The following is a 21,325-nucleotide window of genomic DNA, read 5'->3' on the forward strand; positions in this document are numbered from 1 at the left end:
TGAAAATGGCAGATACAAATCAAGGTAAGGTATACACAAAAAGTAGCACATATGAGTTTATCTTGTTGGGCAGACTGGATGGACCATGCAGGTCTTTTTCTGCCGTCATCTACTATGTTACTATCCAGCTTATTTTCAAAAGAGATCGCCGGCCATCTTCCGAAACAAATCGGGAGATGGCCGGCCATCTCCTGAAGCCGGCCAGATCGGTATAATCAAAATCCAATTTTGGCCAGCTCCAACTGCTTTCCGTCGCCGGGACGGCCAAAGTTCCCAGGGGCGTGTCAGAAGGGTAGCCAAGGCGGGACAGGGGCGTGCCGGGGCGTGCTTAAGAGATGGGCACCCTCGGCCGATAATGGAAAAAAGAAGGCGTCCCTGGCGAGAATTTGGTCCACTTTATTTGGTCCCTTTTTTTTTCAGGTCCAAGTCCCAAAACAGTGCCTGAACTGACCACCGGAGGGAATTGAGGATCACCTCCCCTGACTCCCCCAGTGGTCACTAACCCACTCCCACCCTCAAAAAAGCAACTTAAAAATTTGTTTTTGCCAGCCTCAAATGTCATACTCGGGTCCATCGCAGCAGTATACAGGTCCCTGGAGCAGTTTTAGTGGGTGCAGTGGACTTCAGGCAGGCGGACCCAGGCCCATCCCCCCCCCCCACCTGTTACACTTGTGGTGGAATATGGGAGCCCTTCAAAACCCACCCAAAATGCACTGTACCCACATGCAGGTGCCACCCTTCACCCCTTAGGGCTATGGTAGTGGAGTATAGTTGTGGAGAGTGGGTTTTGGTTTTTTTGGGGGGGGGGGCTCAGCACCCAAGGTAAGGGAGCTATGCACTTGGGTGCTATTTTTTTTTTTTTAATTTTTAGAAGTGCCCCCTAGGGTGCCCGGTTGGTGTCCTGGCGTGCCAGGGGGACCAATGCACTACAAATACTGGCTCCTCCCACGACCAAATGCCTTGGATTTGGCTGGGTTTGAGATCGCCGGCCTCGGTTTCCATTATCGGCGAAAACCGAGGCTGCCCATCTCAAACCCGGCCATCTCTGACATATGGCCGGCCCCAACCGTATTAACAAAAGATGGACGCCCATCTTGTTCGAAAATATGGTTGGCCCTGCCCCTTCGCGGCGCCGTCCTCAGAGATGGGCGCTCTTAGAGATGGGCATCCCTGGTCGAAAATGCCCCTCCAAGTATGATAGTGTGTTGATAGAAAAAGTATTTCAGTCCACTATTTGTATAATGTTAAGAGCAGTGGTTTATTGAAGGTTATATAGAATAGAGTGAACTAGTAAAAAAGGCCCATTTGTGTTTGAAATGAAACGGGTGCTAGCAAAGTTTTCCTCGGAGTGTATGTTTTAGAAAGAGCGTGTGTGAGAGATGGAGCGTGTCTGTCAGAGAGAGAATGTGAGAGAGAGTGTGTGTGTTTCTTTGTGTGAGAGAGAGTGTGTGAGAGACAGAGTGTCTGTGTGTGTGAGACTCTGTGTGAGAGAGAGGGACAAAGAGATAGAGACTGTGTGTGTGTGACAGAGAGAGTGTGATAGACAGTGAGTGTGTCAGAGAGAGTGTATATGAGAGACAGAGAGTGAGTGAGTGTGTGGTGGTGAACTGAGAGGGTGTGGCAGGGGGCTTGGAGGGGGGTCAGCGTTGCTGGTGGTGGTGGGGGAGGGGGTTGGCCGTGTTGTTGCTGTCTGGTATTAGTGTGGTGCTTTCTTGTGTGTACATTTTTTTTTTTTGATCAAGGAGGGGGGGGGGGGGGGTTGGGGGTGTGCCATGTTGGCAAAGTGGGAGGAAGTGGAGGGGGTCTTTGAGGGTGGTTATTGTTGCAGGGGTGAGAGAGAGAGAGAGAGAGATTGTGCATCTCTCCATGTTCTGCATCAGTGTATGTGTGTTTTTTTGCTGGGGTTTTGAGGAGGGGGGCGGTGTTTGTGTGTGTGGAAGTGATAGAGAGTGTGTCAAAGTTGGTGTGTGGGGTTGAGAAATTGTGTGTGTGTGGAGTTTATATTGTGTGTGTGTGTGTGTGTGTGTAACAATACAACGGAGGGGGTTGTCTGGTGAACTTGTAGGAGTGTGTTTTTATGAGAGGTGGAGGAATCTTGTTAGTTGGGAGGGGGGGGGGGGCTTGGTTGGCAAACAGTGACGGTGTGGGTGGTTTGTTTTTCACATGGAATACTCCCAGGAACCAGGTGCTTCCGGCTTTCACGGGGAGAGGAGGAGTGTGGAACCCCGTAGGTGGCAAGAGGGCATTGTTTGGGTATGTTGTAACGGTGCATCACCAAGCCCCTCCCCCGGCGCATCACCAAGCCCCTCCCCCGGCGCATCACCAAGCCCCTCCCCCGCGCCCACATCAACCCCCTCAGCCCCCTTAGCCGCAAATACTAACTCTGTCCTGCCGCTGCTGCTGCTCCTGTTGAGCAGCAGCAGCCCGTACATAACGAACAAAAGAAAAAAAAAATCTTACAACTACAACGCACCTCCGTAGACAGACATCTCACATTGGCTGACGTCTCTGCAGCCGCTCCTCCTCTCCCCTCTGATGTCGCTGCGCTCCTCCCCAGGGGCAGTGACGTAGAGGGGCGAGGAGCAGCTGCCGAGACGTCAGCCAATGTGAGATGGCTGTCTACGGAGATACGTTTTAGTTGTAAGATTTTTTTTTTCTTTTTTCCGTTATGTACGGGCTGCTGCTGCTCAACAGGAGCAGCAGCAGCAGCAGTGGCCGGACAGAGTATTTGCGGCTGTGATCCGTCGTTACAGAGGGCTATGGGTGATGCGGGGGGGGGGGGGGGGGGGGGGGGACAGGGGGGGGGTGTCACTGGACATGGGTGGTTGGAAGGGGGGAGGGGAGGGTCGCAGCGCGAGTGGTTGGCAGGCAGTGTCGCGCGATTCCTAGACAGGGGTAGGAGTACTCCTGCCCCTGCCTGAGTCGTTGTTTGCTGCTGGCTGGGTCGGAGGAGTAGGCTCCTCTCCCTGCCATTGTACACTCACTGCAGCTGATTCGCTGCTCCCTGCTTCATGGCTCCTCCCCTCTCCCTGACGTCACTTATCTACTCCATCTAACTCTGGCCGGAAACCACGGTTCCAGGCAGCCTCAGAACGTTGGAGGTGAGAATTATTATATAGGATGTATATGATTGAGGTTTGTTTGAGAAGAGAATGTGTGGAATGTGAGGAATTTTATTTATTTTAGGAGAAATATTGTAATAGATTTATGTTTGATTAATAAAGGATTTTGATGGTTTGTTCATAGTACATCTATGGTTACTATAGTAAGTATGCATATTCATTAGGGATATCCTGAAAACTTGACTGGCTAGTGGGCCTTCAAGACAGGTTTCAGAACCACTGCTCTATACTATATCATTACCAAGGGTAAAACAACAATGCAAGTATAAGATTTTTTTTTTCAGTTAAATACCTTACCTCAGAAATGAGACTTGCATCTGAAGTCAAAGCTTGTACCCGATGGAAGCTGGCAATCAGGGAAATGGGCAAAAACCCCTGCAGATCCATTTTCCTTCTGAGAAAGAAGTCCCTCTCCAAGTTTTCTATACTGAAATAATACTCACTGGAAAGAGAGAAACATCTTCAGCAAAAACAAGACAAGTAAATGTACCCTAAAAAGAGTCAAAGAAAACTAACCCGGAGAATGTGGTGAAGGCGGTTAGCTTGGCAGAGTTTAAAAAGGGGTTAAACAGTTTCCTAAAGGCCAAGTCCATAAACCACTACTAAATGGACTTGGAAAAAATCCACAATTCCAGGAATAACATGTATAGAATGTTTGTACGTTTGGGAAGCTTGCCAGGTGCCCTTGGCCTGGATTGGCCGCTGTCGTGGACAGGATGCTGGGCTCGATGAACCCTTGGTCTTTTCCCAGTGTGGCATTACTTATGTACTTATGCTATCCATACAAATCACAATATAATAGATATACTTGTTATTGCATTTCAACAAAAAAAAAACATTGGACATAAGAGTAATTTTATAAAACATTTTATAAATATATGCAAAGTAGGTTTTTCAAAGTAGAAAATGTTTTTTTATAAAATTTCACACGGTAAACACGAATACAATGTAGGCATATCAAAGACTGCACCATTTTCACATAGGCATTTCTAGGGGCAGAGGTTGGGTGGAGATGATCAGACTACGATGTGTATGTATATTTTATAAAAACACACATACACTGAGCACACATGCACACATTCTTCGCTACAGGTGTCTGAGAGCATTTGTGCAGTACTGGAGGTTGTTGAAGGAACCTATTTTATAATGTCAGGGGCAAGTATACACTTATTTACTATACAAAATAGGCAATTTTTAGAAAATTATTGTGTGTGCCCTGTTCTAAAATTAACCCCATTATGCAAATTAAGAATGACTGTTCAAAGGCATACAACATTGATTTGTACAGTGAGGAACCCCTGAGGGTCAGGGAAGAAGGGATCCGGGAGAGGAGCAAGATGGGTAGGTTTCATACCTGGGATTCAAACTACAATTCCCAGGATCCTAGGGGCTGGGAAGCCACACCCCCATGGAGGCATAAGTTTCCCAAGAGCCGGAGAAGGGAGGAGGACTACGGTTCCCAAGAACTCCTGCAAAGCCCTGGGGGCAAGCACAGGGAGCAGCAAGGGAACTACAAGTCCCAGGATCCCGAGGGAGAGGAGGGGGATTGGCTGAGGAGGAATAATCAGGAGGGAGAGGACCAGCTGGGGACCATAAAGGGAGAGGAGACCATGGAATGGGAGGTAGAGAATTCAGAGGTCGGAGAGGAGATCCAAGCCCAAGATGACTGGGGAAGTGAGCCCATGGAGATTGCTGCTCTAGCTCAGGTACAAGGGAAGAAGTTGAAAGGCTTCATAACAAACCTCCTTCAAGGCTGGGGAAAGCTTGGAGGAAAAGTTAAGCAGCTGTTCCACTCAAAGGAGAGAGAGGTGCCGTGCTGTAAAGCAGTGAATGATTTCAGCTGTGGCCAGAAGTCAGACCCGGCTGGAGAAACAGGTAGTGATTTGAACAGTGTCCAGGAACCTGGTCATGCTGGGGAAGCAGTGAGTGATTTGAACTATGACCAGAAGTCATGCCATGCTGGGGAGACAGTGAGTGATTTGAACTGTGTCCAGAAGTGGTGCCATGCTGGGGAAACAGTGAGTGACTTGAATTGTGTTTAGAACACTATGCTGGTGAAACAGTGAGTGATTTAAAACTGTGTCCAGGAATCAGGCCATGCTGGGGAAGCAGTGAGTGATTTAAAACTGTGTCCAGGAATCAGGCCATGCTGGGGAAGCAGTGAATGATTTAAACTGTATCCAGAAACTGTGACCGGCGGAGGGAAAGAACAAGGGGTGATATGTGCTGTAACCAAGGACTGTGTCTGAAAGAGGAAATGTCTTGGCCTTGCTGATGGAATAAAGCGGTTTTAAGCATATTTTTGGAGTCTTCTTCTTGGAGTGGTGTCAGCCGAGTTCATATCTGTAGGAAGGCCTGAAGGTGGTGGCCTGCTGAGAGTACATAAACATTTGATGAACTATAAGCAACAATGCAAGACAAGTGTATTGAAACATTACTGATAAGCATGATGGATGATATGCTTCTATTACTTGTTAAAGGGGTGGACTCAGTTGCAGTTTTTTTTTAGATTTCACCATTGCATTTGATACCCTCAGTCATGAGATTCTATTGGATCACCTGAGAGGAGTAGGTATTGGAAGGAATATGTGTAATTGATCTATCTGTATATGAGAATGGAGTGGATATCGCACAATTCACAGAAGAATGTGTTTATGAACAACTTGAAAAATTGAAAGTGGACAAAGCCATGGGACTGGACGGGTTCCAAGCCAGGATATTGAGGGAGCTTAGAGAGGTTCTGGTGTGTCCTCTTAAAGATTTGTTTAATAAATCCTTGGAGAGGGGAGAGGTACCGCACGGGACTGGACAGCGGACGTGGTCCTTATTCACAAAAGTGGCAAAAGAGAAGTGGGAAACTACAGGCTGGTAAGCTTCACGTCAGTTATTGGAAAAATAATGGAAGCATTGCTGAAGGAAAGGATAAGAATTTCCTGGAATTCACTGAGTTACAAGATCCGAGGCAACACGGTTTTACCAAAGGTAAATTGAGTCAAACAAATTTGACTGACTTCTTTCATTGGGTGACCACAGAATTGGATTGAGGACATGCGCTAGATGTAATCTACTTGGATTTCAGCAAAGCCTTTGACACGGTTCCTCATAAGAGGCCCTTAAATAAACTTGATAAGCTGAAGTTAGGACTCAAAGTGGTAAACTGGATTAGAAACTGTTGACAGATGTCAAAGGGTGGTGGTTAATGGAATTCACTTGGAGGAAGGAAAGGTGAGTAGTGGAGTGCCTCAAGGATCAGTGCTGGGGTTGATTCTTTTCAACATATTTGTGAGTGACATTGCTGAAGGGTTAAAATGTAAGGTTTGTCTTTTTGCGGACGATAACAAGATTTGTAATAGAGTAGATACCCCAGAAGGAGTGGAAAACATGAAAAGGGATCTGCAAAAGTTAGAAGAATGGTCTGTTTGGCAACGAAAATTTAATGCAAAGGAGTGCAAAGTGATGCATTTGGAGAGTAGAAATCCAAGGGAGTCGTATGTCCTAGGAGGTGAGAGACAGAAAGGGGGAGGGGCCTTGAGTGGAGGAGTGGCCTAATGGTAGTGCAGTGGGCATTGATCCTGGCAACCTGGGTTAAATTCTTGCTGCAGCTCATTCTGATTTTCGGCAAGTCACTTAACCCTCCATTACCCCAGGTACAAAAAACTTAGATTGTGAGTCCTCTGGGGACAGAGAAAGTACCTGCATACAATGTATACAGTGCTGCGTACATCTAGTAGCACTATAGAAATGATTAGTAGACCTTGAGGTGATGGTGTCCGAGGATATTAAAGCAACAAAACAGTGTGACAAGACAGTGGCCACAGCCAAAAGTATAAGAGGCTGCATCAAGAGAGATGTAAGCAGCAGAAGAAAGGAGGTGAGGCCCACCTGGACTATTATGTTCAGTTTTGGAGGCCATATATTGCTAAGAAAAAAAAACTTAGAGCAGCAGCTGCGAGGGTCAAAAATTTACATCAGGCGAGAATGCTGTTCAAAAACACCATCCTGGAAGCCCAGGCCAAATGTATCCCGTGTATTAAAAAAGGAGGACTGAAGACCAAACGACAGCCGGTGTGGTTAAAAAGTGAGGAGAACGGGGGAGGAAGTGACGTCACCTTCCATGTCGGCAGCCTAACTCTAGAGCTCCTGCTCGTAGCACCCATAAACGGCAAATAAAATCGGCAAGCGGCTTTATTGGCGACCTAAAGTGGGTAGAATCAACTTCCCACAGCAGATAAATATGAGTAAGGCGAGTCAATCGCGGAATAAAGAGAGTGAGCGACAGGCGAACGGCGGGCCTAGTAAAACGCCGAAGCGCCACGAGTCTCGGGCACGAGCCTCGCCGTCGGACTCAGACTCCGCGCTCTCCTTAGCAGAGTCCAGACAGCCCCTGACAAAAAAAGGCATTTCGAACGAACTTCGCCAGCTTTTAACAAGCATACAGGATGACATCAAAGCGTCCAAGGAAGAAATCCTGGAACGCATGGAGGTGATGAGCGTGGACCTTCGGGAACTGGGGGGCAGAGTTGAAGAAGCCAAGCAGAAGCTTGAGGATCACTCTGAATCTCTGCAGCAGCACGAAACCCAACTCAGGGCCTTGGAAGTAAAGAATGCTGAATTAGCATATAAGTTGGACGATATCGAAAACAGAGGTAGGAGAAATAACCTCCGTTTTCGCGGAGTCCCGGAGGGGGGAGACATAGAAGATGTCCCACAGATAGTAAAATCAATGTGCGCCACCCTGCTGGGACCCGATGCAGAGGCGATAATGATTGAATTGGACAGAGCGCACAGAGCCCTAGGCCAAAGACAAGAACGCAGAGCGTGGGATATTATCGCCCGATTCCATAAGTATGAGGTCAAAGAGCTGATCATCAATCGTGCACGGAAGGTGCAGGAATTAGAATACAATGGAGCCAAGATCTCGGTGTACCAGGACTTCTCTCAGAATACTTTACAACAGAGACGCCAGATGAAACCTGCATTGGAAGTGCTAACTAAACATCATTCGTCATACAGATGGGGATTCCCGTTTTCACTGAATTTTGAACTGAAGGGAACTAAACACAGAGTCCAACTGCTTTCGGAGGCTTGGGAAATCCTGCATGCGGCGGGGCTAGTTGCAACGAGAGCGCCCCCGGGGGAGCTGGCGCCAGCGACGAAAGAAAAATTACAAAAATGGCAGCGGATTCCTGAGACCGCCAAACGGAGCAACTCAAAAAGAAAAGGAGAGGCATCCGAGACCTGAATGAACGCTGGGAGGATCAGAGAGATCGGCTGGCGCCAGACGTGTCACCCTGAGGTGATCTATGGGATATGCTGGACAACTGTGGTATAACTATAGCGTGCTAAAATGGACTCTAAAGTCAGTATTTGAGTTAAGGTTAATGTATATCATGCTAATTGTGTAGCTCAAAAGAGAGGGAAGGGGGAGGGTGTAGGGGAATTGCGGGGGGATAAGGCCATAAGGCAGGTAGAAATAAGGGGAAGATATGTGTGGAGAAATAGATGGAAGAGCTGAATAGGATGATTTAATAAATGCTCACTGTTAAACATGGGGCAGTAAAGGAGACCGGGCATAAGGAGGAGGGAAAGAGCTGCAGATAAAGGAGGGGTGCGGGACGGGCGGGGGGACAGCTGGGTTGGGTTGCTGGGGAATTGGTGGGTCACTTTCTCATATCCCATTCAGGGGACATAGATCCTCTGGCTGGTGTTCAAGTTGGGGGTCAGGGTGGGCTAGGGGGGGACGGAGGGAGGGAGGGGGGTGGGGGGAAGATTTGCTGTGTACAGGAGGAAGCTCCTACCACTGAAGAGGCCAGATCTGCTGAACCTCCTTTGGGCGCAACCTGGATGCATACCTAAATATGAGTGTTGATTTAAAAATTATATCTTATAATGTCAAAGGCTTGAACATGCCTCAGAAAAGGCAGAAGTTTTTTAAGGAGTTATCACAGCTCCAACCACAGATAGTATTAGTGCAGGAGACACATCTCCGCAGGGTACATGAAAAACTCCTCTCTCACTCTAGCTATCTGACAGCATTCTTTGCCTCGTCCTCTGACGGCTCCAAAAAACGTGGAGTGGCAGTGTTGATCCACTCGTCGCTTGCAGTCCAAGTAAAGCGAATTAAGCGAGACCCGGGTGGGCGTTTTTTGTTTTTACACATAGTTTTGGATCAGGTGGACTTGACTCTGGCCTCCGTATATGCGCCAAATGATCATCAGGGACCCTTCTTCACTAAGATCAAAAATGCTCTCGCCACATTCATTCAAGGTTCACTAATTCTGGGAGGTGACTTTAACGCTGTTATGAACCCAACCCTAGATAGATCAGGAAATGGTCAACAGAGGGAAAACAAGGAGTCATTAGCATTGGGCTCATTAGCGTACTCCCTGGGTGCGTTGGACGTGTGGCGGTTACATAAGTACATAAGTAGTGCCATACTGGGAAAGACCAAAGGTCCATCTAGCCCAGCATCCTGTCACCGACAGTGGCCAATCCAGGTCAAGGGCACCTGGCACGCTCCCCAAACGTAAAAACATTCCAGACAAGTTATACCTAAAAATGAGGAATTTTTCCAGTCCATTTAATAGCGGTCTATGGACTTGTCCTTTAGGAATCTATCTAACCCCTTTTTAAACTCCGTCAAGCTAACCGCCCGTACCACGTTCTCCGGCAATGAATTCCAGAGTCTAATTACACGTTGGGTGAAGAAAAATTTTCTCCGATTCGTTTTAAATTTACCACACTGTAGCTTCAACTCATGCCCTCTAGTCCTAGTATTTTTGGATAGCGTGAACAGTCGCTTCACATCCACCCGATCCATTCCACTCATTATTTTATACACTTCTATCATATCTCCCCTCAGCCGTCTCTTCTCCAAGCTGAAAAGCCCTAGCCTTCTCAGCCTCTCTTCATAGGAAAGTCGTCCCATCCCCACTATCATTTTCGTCGCCCTTCGCTGTACTTTTTCCAATTCTACTATATCTTTTTTGAGATACGGAGACCAGTACTGAACACAATACTCCAGGTGCGGTCGCACCATGGAGCGATACAACGGCATTATAACATCCGCACACCTGGACTCCATACCCTTCTTAATAACACCCAACATTCTATTCGCTTTCCTAGCCGCAGCAGCACACTGAGCAGAAGGTTTCAGCGTATCATCGACGACGACACCCAGATCCCTTTCTTGATCCGTAACTCCTAACGCGGAACCTTGCAAGACGTAGCTATAATTCGGGTTCCTCTTACCCACATGCATCACTTTGCACTTGTCAACATTGAACTTCATCTGCCACTTGCACGCCCATTCTCCCAGTCTCGCAAGGTCCTCCTGTAATCGTTCACATTCCTCCTGCGACTTGACGACCCTGAATAATTTTGTGTCATCGGCGAATTTAATTACCTCACTAGTTATTCCCATCTCTAGGTCATTTATAAATACATTAAAAAGCAACGGACCCAGCACAGACCCCTGCGGGACCCCACTAACTACCCTCCTCCACTGAGAATACTGGCCACGCAATCCTACTCTCTGCTTCCTATCTTTCAACCAGTTCTTAATCCATAATAATACCCTACCTCCGATTCCATGACTCTGCAATTTCTTCAGGAGTCTTTCGTGCGGCACTTTGTCAAACGCCTTCTGAAAATCCAGATATACAATATCAACCGGCTCCCCATTGTCCACATGTTTGCTTACCCCCTCAAAAAAATGCATTAGATTGGTGAGGCAAGACTTCCCTTCACTAAATCCGTGCTGAACCACGTAACGGAAAGGGATTATACATATTATTCGCCGGTTCATGCCTCCTACTCTCGAATTGACTGTATCTTCCTAGACCTCGCTTTGGTTGAGAGAGGCCCAAAGGCGGGTATAAGCAGCATGACTATATCGGACCACGCACCGGTATGGGTGGTGGTGCCGGGCATCCAGGCTGAGGTTAAGGATAAGAGGTGGACATTAAATGCAAATGTATTGCTAGACGCGGAGGTGGTAGAGGACTGTAGGCATGTGTTGAAGGAATATTTGGAACTTAACGTTGAATCGGGACCACCATTAAACATAGTCTGGGATGCTATGAAGGCGGTCTTGAGGGGTTTTTTCTTGCAAACAGCTAGTAAACGAGCGAAGGCTCGACGGCTGCAGTTGGCGAGTTGTCTGCAGAAAATTAAGCATTTGGAGCAGCGGCATAAGGCTAGAGGCTCCCCAATAGTTTTGGAGGAATTACGTGGAGCGAGAATGCAACTGGATGCTTTATATTCCGAACATCTTAGCTTTCTACAATCGCGGAGGCAAGTTAGCTCGTATGAGTTCACCAACAAGGCAGGCCGTCTCCTTGCTATGCAGCTACGGAGGCGTAAAATGGATCGTGCTATCACACATGTGCGTGATGGGAAGGGTGATATGCTATCCACCTCAGAAAGCATACGTAGGCATTTTGGGGAGTTCTACCAAGCTTTGTACGCGCAAGACATTAACCCTTCTGAAGAGGCTATGAGTACTTGGAGGGCAGTGAGCTACCCTCACTGACAAGTCAGCAATGCGCCATGCTGGAAGAACCAGTGACCCCAATTGAGATTCAAAAAGCTATTCAAGGCCTGCCTTCCTGTAAATCTCCGGGGCTGGATGGTCTTCCTAATGAATTTTACAAGAAATTTGCTCTGGAATTGGCTCCTCTTCTGGCGGACCTGTTTAATCAGATTGGCGGGGCGAACCATTGCCACAGTCTATGATGGAGGCATGGATAGCTGTACTGCCAAAGCCAGATAAGGATCCCACAGAGTGTGGCTCCTATCGCCCAATTTCAGTATTAAATGCCGATGTAAAAATTTTAGCCAAAGTGTTGGCTAATCGATTAGCGCCCTTACTACCGGCAATAATACATCCAGACCAGGTGGGGTTTGTCGCGTACAGGAAGGCAATGGACAACATACGGCGTGTGATAGATATAATGTACCTGGCCAAGCGAAACCAGAGGCCTCTGAGCCTTCTCAGCTTAGATGCTGAGAAGGCCTTTGACAGAGTACATTGGCCGTTTATGTATAAGGTAATGGAAACACTTGGGATCGGGCCGAGGTTTAGAGGCTGGATACAAGCTTTTTATGAATCCCCTAAAGCATGTGTGAGGGTAAATGGGGGCAATTCTGATATGATCACGCTCCACAGAGGCACGCGACAAGGCTGCCCCTTATCTCCAATGCTGTTCGCCATGGTCATGGAGCCTTTTGCTTCAAGAGTCAGAATAAATCGGGGTATTCCTGGGGTCAACGTGGCAGGGAGAGAACATAAAATGGCTTTGTTCGCAGACGACGTGCTGCTTTTTGTCACACGGCCTCAGGCTGTCTTCCCGAATCTTATGAGAGCCATTAGTGAATATTCGGAGGTCTCTGGCTTTAAGGTAAATATGACGAAATCAGAGGCACTGAATGTAACACTACCTGAAGGGTTGGTGGAATCCCTACAATCGTCCTACGCTTTTCGATGGGCCCCGAAAGGAATCCGTTACTTGGGAGTGAATTTAACAGCTAATCTATCTGACCTTTTCACAGCAAACTACAAAGGGTTGGCTAGAGTTCTTTCGGCCGACTTGGACAGATGGGGGACTTGGAGTTATCATGGTTTGGCAGAATAGCTACTGTTAAGATGAATGTGTTGCCACGCTTACTATACCTATTCCAAGTCCTCCCGATAGTGCTACCTAGAAAGTTCCTTGCAACCTTGCAAGATCGTATTGTACGTTTTATTTGGGCACGGAAGAGGCCACGCCTATCGCGATCTCTTTTATATCAGGATAAAAGATGGGGAGGGTTGGGGGTACCTAACCTGGCCTGGTACTACCGAGCAGCCCAAGCATGCGCAGCCATTGAATGGTTCCAGGGGTATCCTGATAGACAATGGGTACACATAGAGCAGCAGTCTGCAGGCCCGAGACCACTTGGGACACTAATGTGGCTTCCTAGCCCGTTTAGATCAATTGGGGAGGGGGCATGTCCAGCCATTCAGGTAACGCTCTCATACTGGGATAGTCTCTTTCCCCGGAAAAAATGTATGCTATCACGTCTGTCCCCGATAGCATTTAACCCAATGTTCTACCCTGGGACTGAAACAGGAGTGTTCACCAGATGGTACGGAGAGGGATTGAGAACCTGGGGACAGTTGTTTGAGGGCAATTCATTGTTGTCCTTTGCTGAAGCTGTGGCCCGATTCCCGATAGTGGGAAGGGACGAATTTGCATATCGACAAGTAACCCACTTCCTCACCACACAGGCAATCAGGGAGGTGGTGGCCAGGGAAAAGTTGCCTATGGAAGCAATATGTGAAGGGCATGCAGCGACGAGTGGTTTAATATCTCGCTTATACAGTTGTATTAGACTGCAGGCGCCACGATACACACTTCACAGAGGAGGCTGGCGGAGGGAGCTGGGCATGGAGATCTCGGAGGCTGAATGGGAGAGGATAGAACGGGCAGCGGTGGGAGTGTCCACTCATGTACCCTTCAAGGAAAATGCTATCAAGGTGCTGTTCCGGTGGTATTTGACGCCGGAGCGTCTCCGGCGCATATACCCTACCTTGTCTGGTGAGTGCTGGAGGGGTTGCGGGGTTAAGGGCACTATGGGGCATATGTGGTGGGCGTGTGCAAGGATACGGGCATTCTGGAAATCCATTCAGAATCGATTACAGAAATGGATGGGATGCCCTATTCCTTGGAACCCTGCCTTTTTCTTGTTCTCGGTTAAGGAGGCAAGCCTTTCACATGACCAGCAGATATTGACGAGGTATGCAACAAGTGCAGCTAGGATTGTAATCGCTTCCTGTTGGAAAATGTCTAAGACACCTCCAATAGCGAGATGGCTTTCTAAATTAAGGTGAAATTAGATCTTACCTGCTAATTTTCTTTCCTCTAGACCCTCCAGACCGGTCAAGACGCATGGGTTATGTCCTCCTACCAGCAGAGGGAGACTGAGAAACACTGAGCTTTTGAATACTGTATATATAACCTGTGCAGTACATTCACTAGCCAGTATAACCCTGACAAAGCAGAGAAAAAACAATAACACCAACTAGAACTAATAACCCCGTACGTGGTCATTGCCAACTGGACACTTTCTTCATATCCTTCATTGTGTCCTTCATCTAGTGTGTGCTTCCACAGGTGGACTAACAAACACGGTCACACCTGACCAGACTTATACAAACCAAGTCTGAAACCATAGAAATCACACTCAACAGCTGCCAAGATAGAACAACCGACTACAGACCTCTTGGCCTACAGTACAGACAGGGCGGGCCTTGACCGGTCTGGAGGGTCTAGAGGAAAGAAAATTAGCAGGTAAGATCTAATTTCACCTTCCTCCACGACCCTCCAGACCGGTCAAGACGCATGGGACGTACCCAAGCAGTAATATCTTAAGGGCGGGAACCACGTAGGCCCGAGGTCAACACCGCAGCCCCAAACCCTGCCTCTTCCTTGGCATGCACATCAATCCTGTAATGTTTAACAAAAGAATGCAATGACGACCAAACCGCCGCTCGACAAATATCTAATGGAGGAATCATACTACTCTCCGCCCAGGAAGCCGCCATACCCCTGGTAGAATGAGCCGAAAATTCCTTAGGGACCACGCGGCCCTTCAGCAAATACGCCGAAGCAATTGACTCCTTCAACCATCTCGCTATCGTAGCTTTGGAAGCTGCCACGCCCTTCCTTGCCCCACCATGGAGAATGAATAAACGATCAGAGAGCCTATAGTGTCGAGTTCTGGAAATGTAACAGCGCAAGACTCTTCGCACATCTAACTTGGCCAGTCGACGCTGCTCTGCATCCCCGGCCAAATCACCTAAAACTGGCAAGGAAATCACTTGATTCACATGAAACTCTGAAACCACCTTGGGCACGAAGGACGGCACCGGGCGCAACGAGACCTTCTCCTTGGAAAAAGACAAAAAGGGCTCTCTACAAGACAAAGCCTGAAGTTCTGACACCCGCCGAGCTGAAGAAATAGCCACCAAGAACACCGTCTTTAGGGACAGATCCTTATCTGAAACAGAAACCAAAGGCTCAAACGGCGGCCTCACCAAAGTATCCAAAACGAGATTCAAATCCCACGGAGGCACCATCCGCCGCCGGGGCGGGCGCAGTAACTTAACACCCTTCAAAAATCGAACCACATCAGGACTAGAAGCTAATGACTTTCCTTGGAGCTTCCCACGGAAACACGACAAAGCCGCTACCTGCACCTTCAAAGACGACAAGGCCAAACCCCTGTCCATACCATCCTGTAAAAACTCCAAAACATCTGTCACCGACGCCCGAAAGGGAAGAACCTGCCTATCTGCACACCAATGCTCAAAAACTCTCCAGACCCGGACATACGCCAGCGAAGTGGACTGCCTACGCGAACTCAACATCGTATCGATAACTCTGGCAGAAAAACCTTTCTTCCTTAACCTGTGCCTCTCAAGAGCCAGGCCGTAAGCGAGAACCGATCCGGATCTGGCATAACTATCGGTCCCTGACACAACACCCCTGAATCTGACAGCGGCAGAGGATCCACTATCGCCAATCGCACCAGATCTCCGTACCACGGCCGACGCGGCCAATTCGGGGCTAACAGAATCACTTGTCCGGGGTGTCGAGCGATGCGCTGAATCACCCGACCGACCAACGGCCATGGGGGAAACACATACAGCAACTCCTGCGGCCACGGCATTAGGAGCGCATCTATGCCTTCCGCTCGAGGATCCCTCCGGCGACTGAAAAACCTCTGAACCTGAGTATTGCGGGCCGTTGCCATGAGATCCATCACGGGAAGTCCCCAGACCGACACAATGCGATTGAACACCGACCGATGAATCGACCACTCTCCGGGGTCTAGAGCATGCCTGCTTAGGTAATCTGCCTCCACGTTGTCTACTCCAGCCACATGTGCCGCGGAGAGCGCTAGAAGATGAATCTCCGCCCATTGACACAACAGCGCCGCCTCCTCCGCGACCGCCTGACTCTTTGTGCCCCCCTGACGGTTGACATAAGCCACGGCGGTGGCGTTGTCGCAAAACACCCGGACTGCTTTCCGTACCAGAACACTCTGAAACGCCAGAAGCGCTAGCCGAATGGCCCGGGTTTCCAAACGATTGATGGACCACTGAGCTTCTACCTGAGACCAGCGTCCTTGAGCTACCTGACCGAGACAATGAGCTCCCCAGCCCTGAAGACTGGCGTCTGTGACGAGAACCACCCACTGCGGAGCCTCCAACGGCATTCCCTTCTCCAGATTGCCTGGGTCTAACCACCACTGGAGACTGAGGCGTGGGGTAACCGGCAGCTGAAGGCGTACATCCAACTCCTGCGACAGCGGCGCCCACCGACTGAGAAGAGCTGACTGCAACTGCCGCATATGCGCCCGGGCCCACGGAACTACCTCTATGGTGGCTGCCATCAACCCCAGGACTTGCAGGTACTCCCGGGCCGTCGGAGCCGCCCCTGACAGAAATAGTCGGATCTGACTCTGCAACTTGCGAATCCGAGGGCCCGGCAGAAAGACCCGACCGTTCCTGGTATCGAATAGAACCCCCAGGTACTCCAGCGACTGCGACGGCACCAGGTGACTCTTGCCAAAGTTCACTACCCAGCCCAGAGACTGAAGAAAGTGCACCACTCGAGCAGTCGACTCCTCGCTCTCCGACTGGGACTTTGCCCGAATCAACCAGTCGTCCAGATACGGGTGCACCAGAACCCCTTGCTTCCGCAAGGCCGCCGCCACTACCACCATGACCTTGGAAAAGGTTCGAGGAGCCGTTGCTAGTCCGAAAGGCAGAGCACAAAACTGAAAATGCTTCCCTAAAACCGCAAAACGCAGAAATCGCTGATGAGCGGCCCGAATGGGGATGTGCAGATAAGCCTCCGTCAGATCCAAAGACGTGAGAAACTCCCCTTCCCGCACCGCGACAATGACCGACCTCAATGTCTCCATGCGGAAAGAGGGGACTCTGAGGGCTGCACTGACTGCCTTCAGATCCAAGATAGGTCGAAAGGCATCCTCCTTCTTTGGAACCACAAAGTAGATTGAATAGCAGCCCAAGCGGCGCTGAGCGGCGGGAACAGGAACCACCGCCCCCAGACTGATCAGCCGCGCCAACGTGTCTCGCACCGCCGCCCGTTTGAGTCTCGAAAGACAAGGGGACTCCAGGAACCTTTCGGGAGGCGAACCGTCGAACTCCAGAGCGTACCCGTCTCGCACCACTTCGAGGACCCACTGATCCGATGTGATTCGGGCCCAGTCCTGGTAAAACTGACTCAGCCGAGCCCCTACCCGAACCAGGGCCTGGACCCGCACACCTTCATTGTGAATTACGCCCCGACACCTGTCCTCCCTGTCCTCCCGCGGAGAAATCACGGCCTCCGCGCCGATTCCCCCGAAAGGACTGAGTTCGCTGGAAAAACCGACCTCTAAAGGCCCCACCAGTCCTCCCGGGCCTATACCGGCGAGCCTCCTTAAACCGCCCTCGGGAGGAAGTACCCCTGAACGCCGCCTTAGGACGAAAATCCGGAAGACGAGGGGCCTTGGCATCGCTGAGACCTTTCACCAACTTATCCAAATCCTCCCCAAAGAGCATGGACCCCTTAAACGGGAGAGAGCAAAGCTTCGCTTTGGAGGCCGTGTCCGCGACCCAACCTCGCAACCACAGTGCCCTACGTGCCCCCACCAGCATAGCCATATTCTTGGCCGAAGCACGGAGTAAATCATAAAGCGCATCAGACGAAAAGGAGGATCCCATTTCCAATTTGGCTAATTCCTGCACCCCGGAGGTCCCAACCTCCACCGAGTCATCAAGCAGCTTCTCGGCCCAACGGAAACACGCCCTCGCAACCAGCCCCCCACAAATCGAGGCCTGCAGGGCCAGGGCCGACAAATCAAAACTCCGCTTGAGGAAGGCCTCAAGTCTCCTATCCTGGGGATCCCGGAGAGCAGTCCCCCCGTCTACCGGTATAGCCGTGGCTTTGGTGACTGCTGTCACCACCGCATCCACTGTGGGAGCCTTAAAGGAATCTCTATCTTCCTGTGGGAGCGGGTACAGCCTAGACATTGCTTTAGACACTTTACAGGGAGAATCCGGCGAATGCCACTCTTGAACCACCATATCCCGGATGTCCTTATTCATGGGAAAAGACCTAGCCTGCCGCTGAATCCCCTTAACCAAGGGATCCACCCGCCTAGCCTCCCCCAAAACCGCCTCTGGCTGTTCGAACTTAAGGGTGGAAGAAACCTGCTCAATGAGTTCCGCAAGCTCCTCCCTGTGAAAAATTCTCACTACAGAAGGATCCTCCCCCGGGACCACCAATTCCGGCTCTTGAGGACCCTCAAACCCCTCAGGATCCGCGCTATCACTCAAGGCCCCTTCAGATCCTACAGGGGAGAATCCCTCCTCGTCGTCCCACTCAAACCGAGGCCTCTTAGTCGGAGCCGCACTAACCCCCTCCCCTAAAGGTGGGGGTCCCGACTTCCAGGCTTGAAACAGGGTCCATACAAAATCCGGAGGAAAACCAACTCCTCCTGGACCCTCCGGCGCCACCTTCGGAGCCGATCCGGTAGCAGCAGGGCTGAAAACAGCTGATTCCGCGGGGCGCGCGGAATCCAAAATGGCGGCCGTTCCCGCCAAAACTAAATTCGTTGAAACCGGCCCTGCCGAAGTTGCTGCTACTCCCAACACCCCCGAACTAGCTGGGGCCTCCGCTATTAACACAGGGGGAGCCGCCACCGGCGCGACCTGCTTCGGTTCGCCGCACAGCCGGCACTGACCTCCCGGCGCCTCTACACCCCGACGCGAGCACGCGCGACAGCGAAGAAGTTTGCCCGCCATAACTTCAAAGCACTGACCGGCGCAAACACTCTGTCTCACAGCTTTCCCCACAATAATTATCCGCCCTGCTCTCTCTCACTCTTTCGCCAGTAATAGGAACGGGCCTGCCGACTGTTGCTATGTAAACAAAGCTGCAGACGAGTCTTGAAGGGATATTACCAACAAGGCTGCAGACGGCTCTTAAAGAGATATTACCAATTTCTCCTTGGCAGCTGAAAAGTGGGGGCTCTCAAGGCTACAATACTAGAAAGCAGCCGAGGCACAAGCTGCCAGCGTCTCCAGAGAGAGCAGCACAGGGGGAGGGACCTGAAAACAGGTGTAACACCCCAAGGGGAAAACTGGGCCCCACCGGACCCAGGGCCCCGAAGCACTTTTTTTTTTTTTTTTTTTCCACGTACAGGGAATACTCCAAACCAATAAATAAGGAAATAAGAGGAGAAACCCCCTTAACTATATAACCAAACTACCTCACCAGACTATTGGAGACTGCACAGGCTGTCCATCTACCTCTGCTGAGACTGAGAAAATACTGGCTAGTGAATGTACTGCACAGGTTATATATACAGTATTCAAAAGCTCAGTGTTTCTCAGTCTCCCTCTGCTGGTAGGAGGACATAACCCATGCGTCTTGACCGGTCTGGAGGGTCGTGGAGGAAGGTATGTTTGTGAGATGGAGAGGCTTCTAGCGGAGCGGCGTAACCAAACCTGCAGGTGGCATGCGATCTGGGAGCCTTTCCTAAAAAATGTTTAGTATAACTGAGGACAGAGACTGGTAACAAGGTGGTTGGGTGGTCTGAATAGGCTGGAGGGACGGTGGGAGGAGGGAGTTGGGGGATTTTGGGGGAAAATCTGAAAGTTTATAAAATAATGAAGTTCTATTGTGCTGTTCTTTGCAGTTTGGAATCTTATTTCTTGGCGTTTCTTGTAGTGCTTTGAATTATGTACTTGTGTATAATGCTTTCTTGTTGCATTCTGTACTGATTCTTTAATTTGACAATAAAGACTTCATGCAAATTAAAAAAAAGTGAGGAGAACGAAGCTATTAAAGCTAAAAGAAAATCCTTCAGAAAATGGAAGAAGAAACCGACTGAAAATAATAAGAAACAGCATAAGGAATTTCAAGACAAGTGCAAAGCGCAGATAAGGAAGGCTAAGAGGGACTTCGAAAAAAAGACTGCGCTGGAGGCAAAAACAGAGGGGCACAAAAATGAGAACCGTGTATGCGCCGTCTAAGAAGGCCGCAACGAAATCGAAAGAAAACTTAAAAAAGGGAAAAACCTAAGAATATAAGGGAAAAAAAATTTTTTCTTGAAAACTGGAAAAAAAAGACAAAGGGGCGATGTAAAACAAAATGAAAGCGCAAACAAAAGCGAAAAAACGCCGAAGTCTTTCTCTGGGCCTGAGGGAGAGAGACTGACACGCAGTCACACTCCTCCGCGGAAAAAGAAAAACTGAGGCGGGAACGTACGCGGGCGGGCAGGAAGATGGCCGCGTATGCGCGGTGCGAGTCCCTCACACTCCGGAAGCTGTCTTAAAGCTTTTTTGATTTTTGCTGGAAAAATCCTCCGTTCCTGGACTGCCGTGGACACCAACCCATCAGTGAGAACAAGCAGCCTGCTTGTCCTCGGAGAACGTGCCTGTGCCTGGACATGGCCTGGGCACGGAAAATTAACGGAAGTAACGGAAAATTGGGGGCTAATTTAGCCGGCAATGGTCTGCATTTAAAAAAATACTGACCACTGCCAGCTGAATATCAGGGGACAATGCCCACACATTAGAAAAGCATTTTCAAAAGCCCTTAAGCTTTGTAAATACCATTCTGAATCAGGCTCCCTCAGATAGCATTACCAACATGTGAGGGCTGCTAGCATGCTGTTCAAGGTAATTAAAGTAGTACTTCTTAACAGCAATTTAAAAACACTGTCAACTTACATTTGGCGCTTGATGTATTCTTTCAGCAGGGTTTCATCCACAGTATACATCTGTACACCGGTTCCATCATCATAGTAATACATCATATTGGCATTTACTTCTGCTGGGTACATTTGTTCAGTTCTTTCTCCGTGCTGTTCTTCATAACCATATAAGTAGTCATAGTGCACTTCACAAGAGTGGAGCGGGGTAGGAAAAAGATCAAACAAAAAAAATAACATTTTAAACTTAACATTTGGGCAAACAGGGTTCACAAATGCCACATATCAAGTTCTGCTAATACCTACAATCAATAAAAATATATTTACATAGAAGTTACCTAAAAGTTTTTAGCTGTAGTACAAATAATTTGAGATCATTCAACTGATATTTTAAAATCATTAAGAATTCTTGTTTACTGTTATGAGGA

At 49.2% G+C, this 21,325-nt stretch overlaps 1 protein-coding gene across 1 annotated transcript in view; it reads right to left on the reverse strand.

Annotated features, from left to right (window-relative positions):
• LOC115459525 (la-related protein 1B-like) overlaps positions 1–21,085 on the reverse strand; it is a gene marked incomplete at both ends in the record, with an annotated part of 51,394 nt that extends 30,309 nt beyond the window's left edge. The window contains 2 exons of the mRNA XM_030189339.1: positions 3,420–3,564; positions 20,917–21,085. Of these exons, the coding sequence (XP_030045199.1) occupies positions 3,420–3,564; positions 20,917–21,085 (314 nt within the window). The remainder of the gene's footprint in view (positions 1–3,419; positions 3,565–20,916) is intronic.
• Positions 21,086–21,325: the final 240 nt, after the last annotated feature.

This window comes from Microcaecilia unicolor, unplaced genomic scaffold (assembly GCF_901765095.1).
Source record: "Microcaecilia unicolor unplaced genomic scaffold, aMicUni1.1, whole genome shotgun sequence".
Lineage (NCBI taxonomy): Eukaryota > Metazoa > Chordata > Amphibia > Gymnophiona > Siphonopidae > Microcaecilia > Microcaecilia unicolor.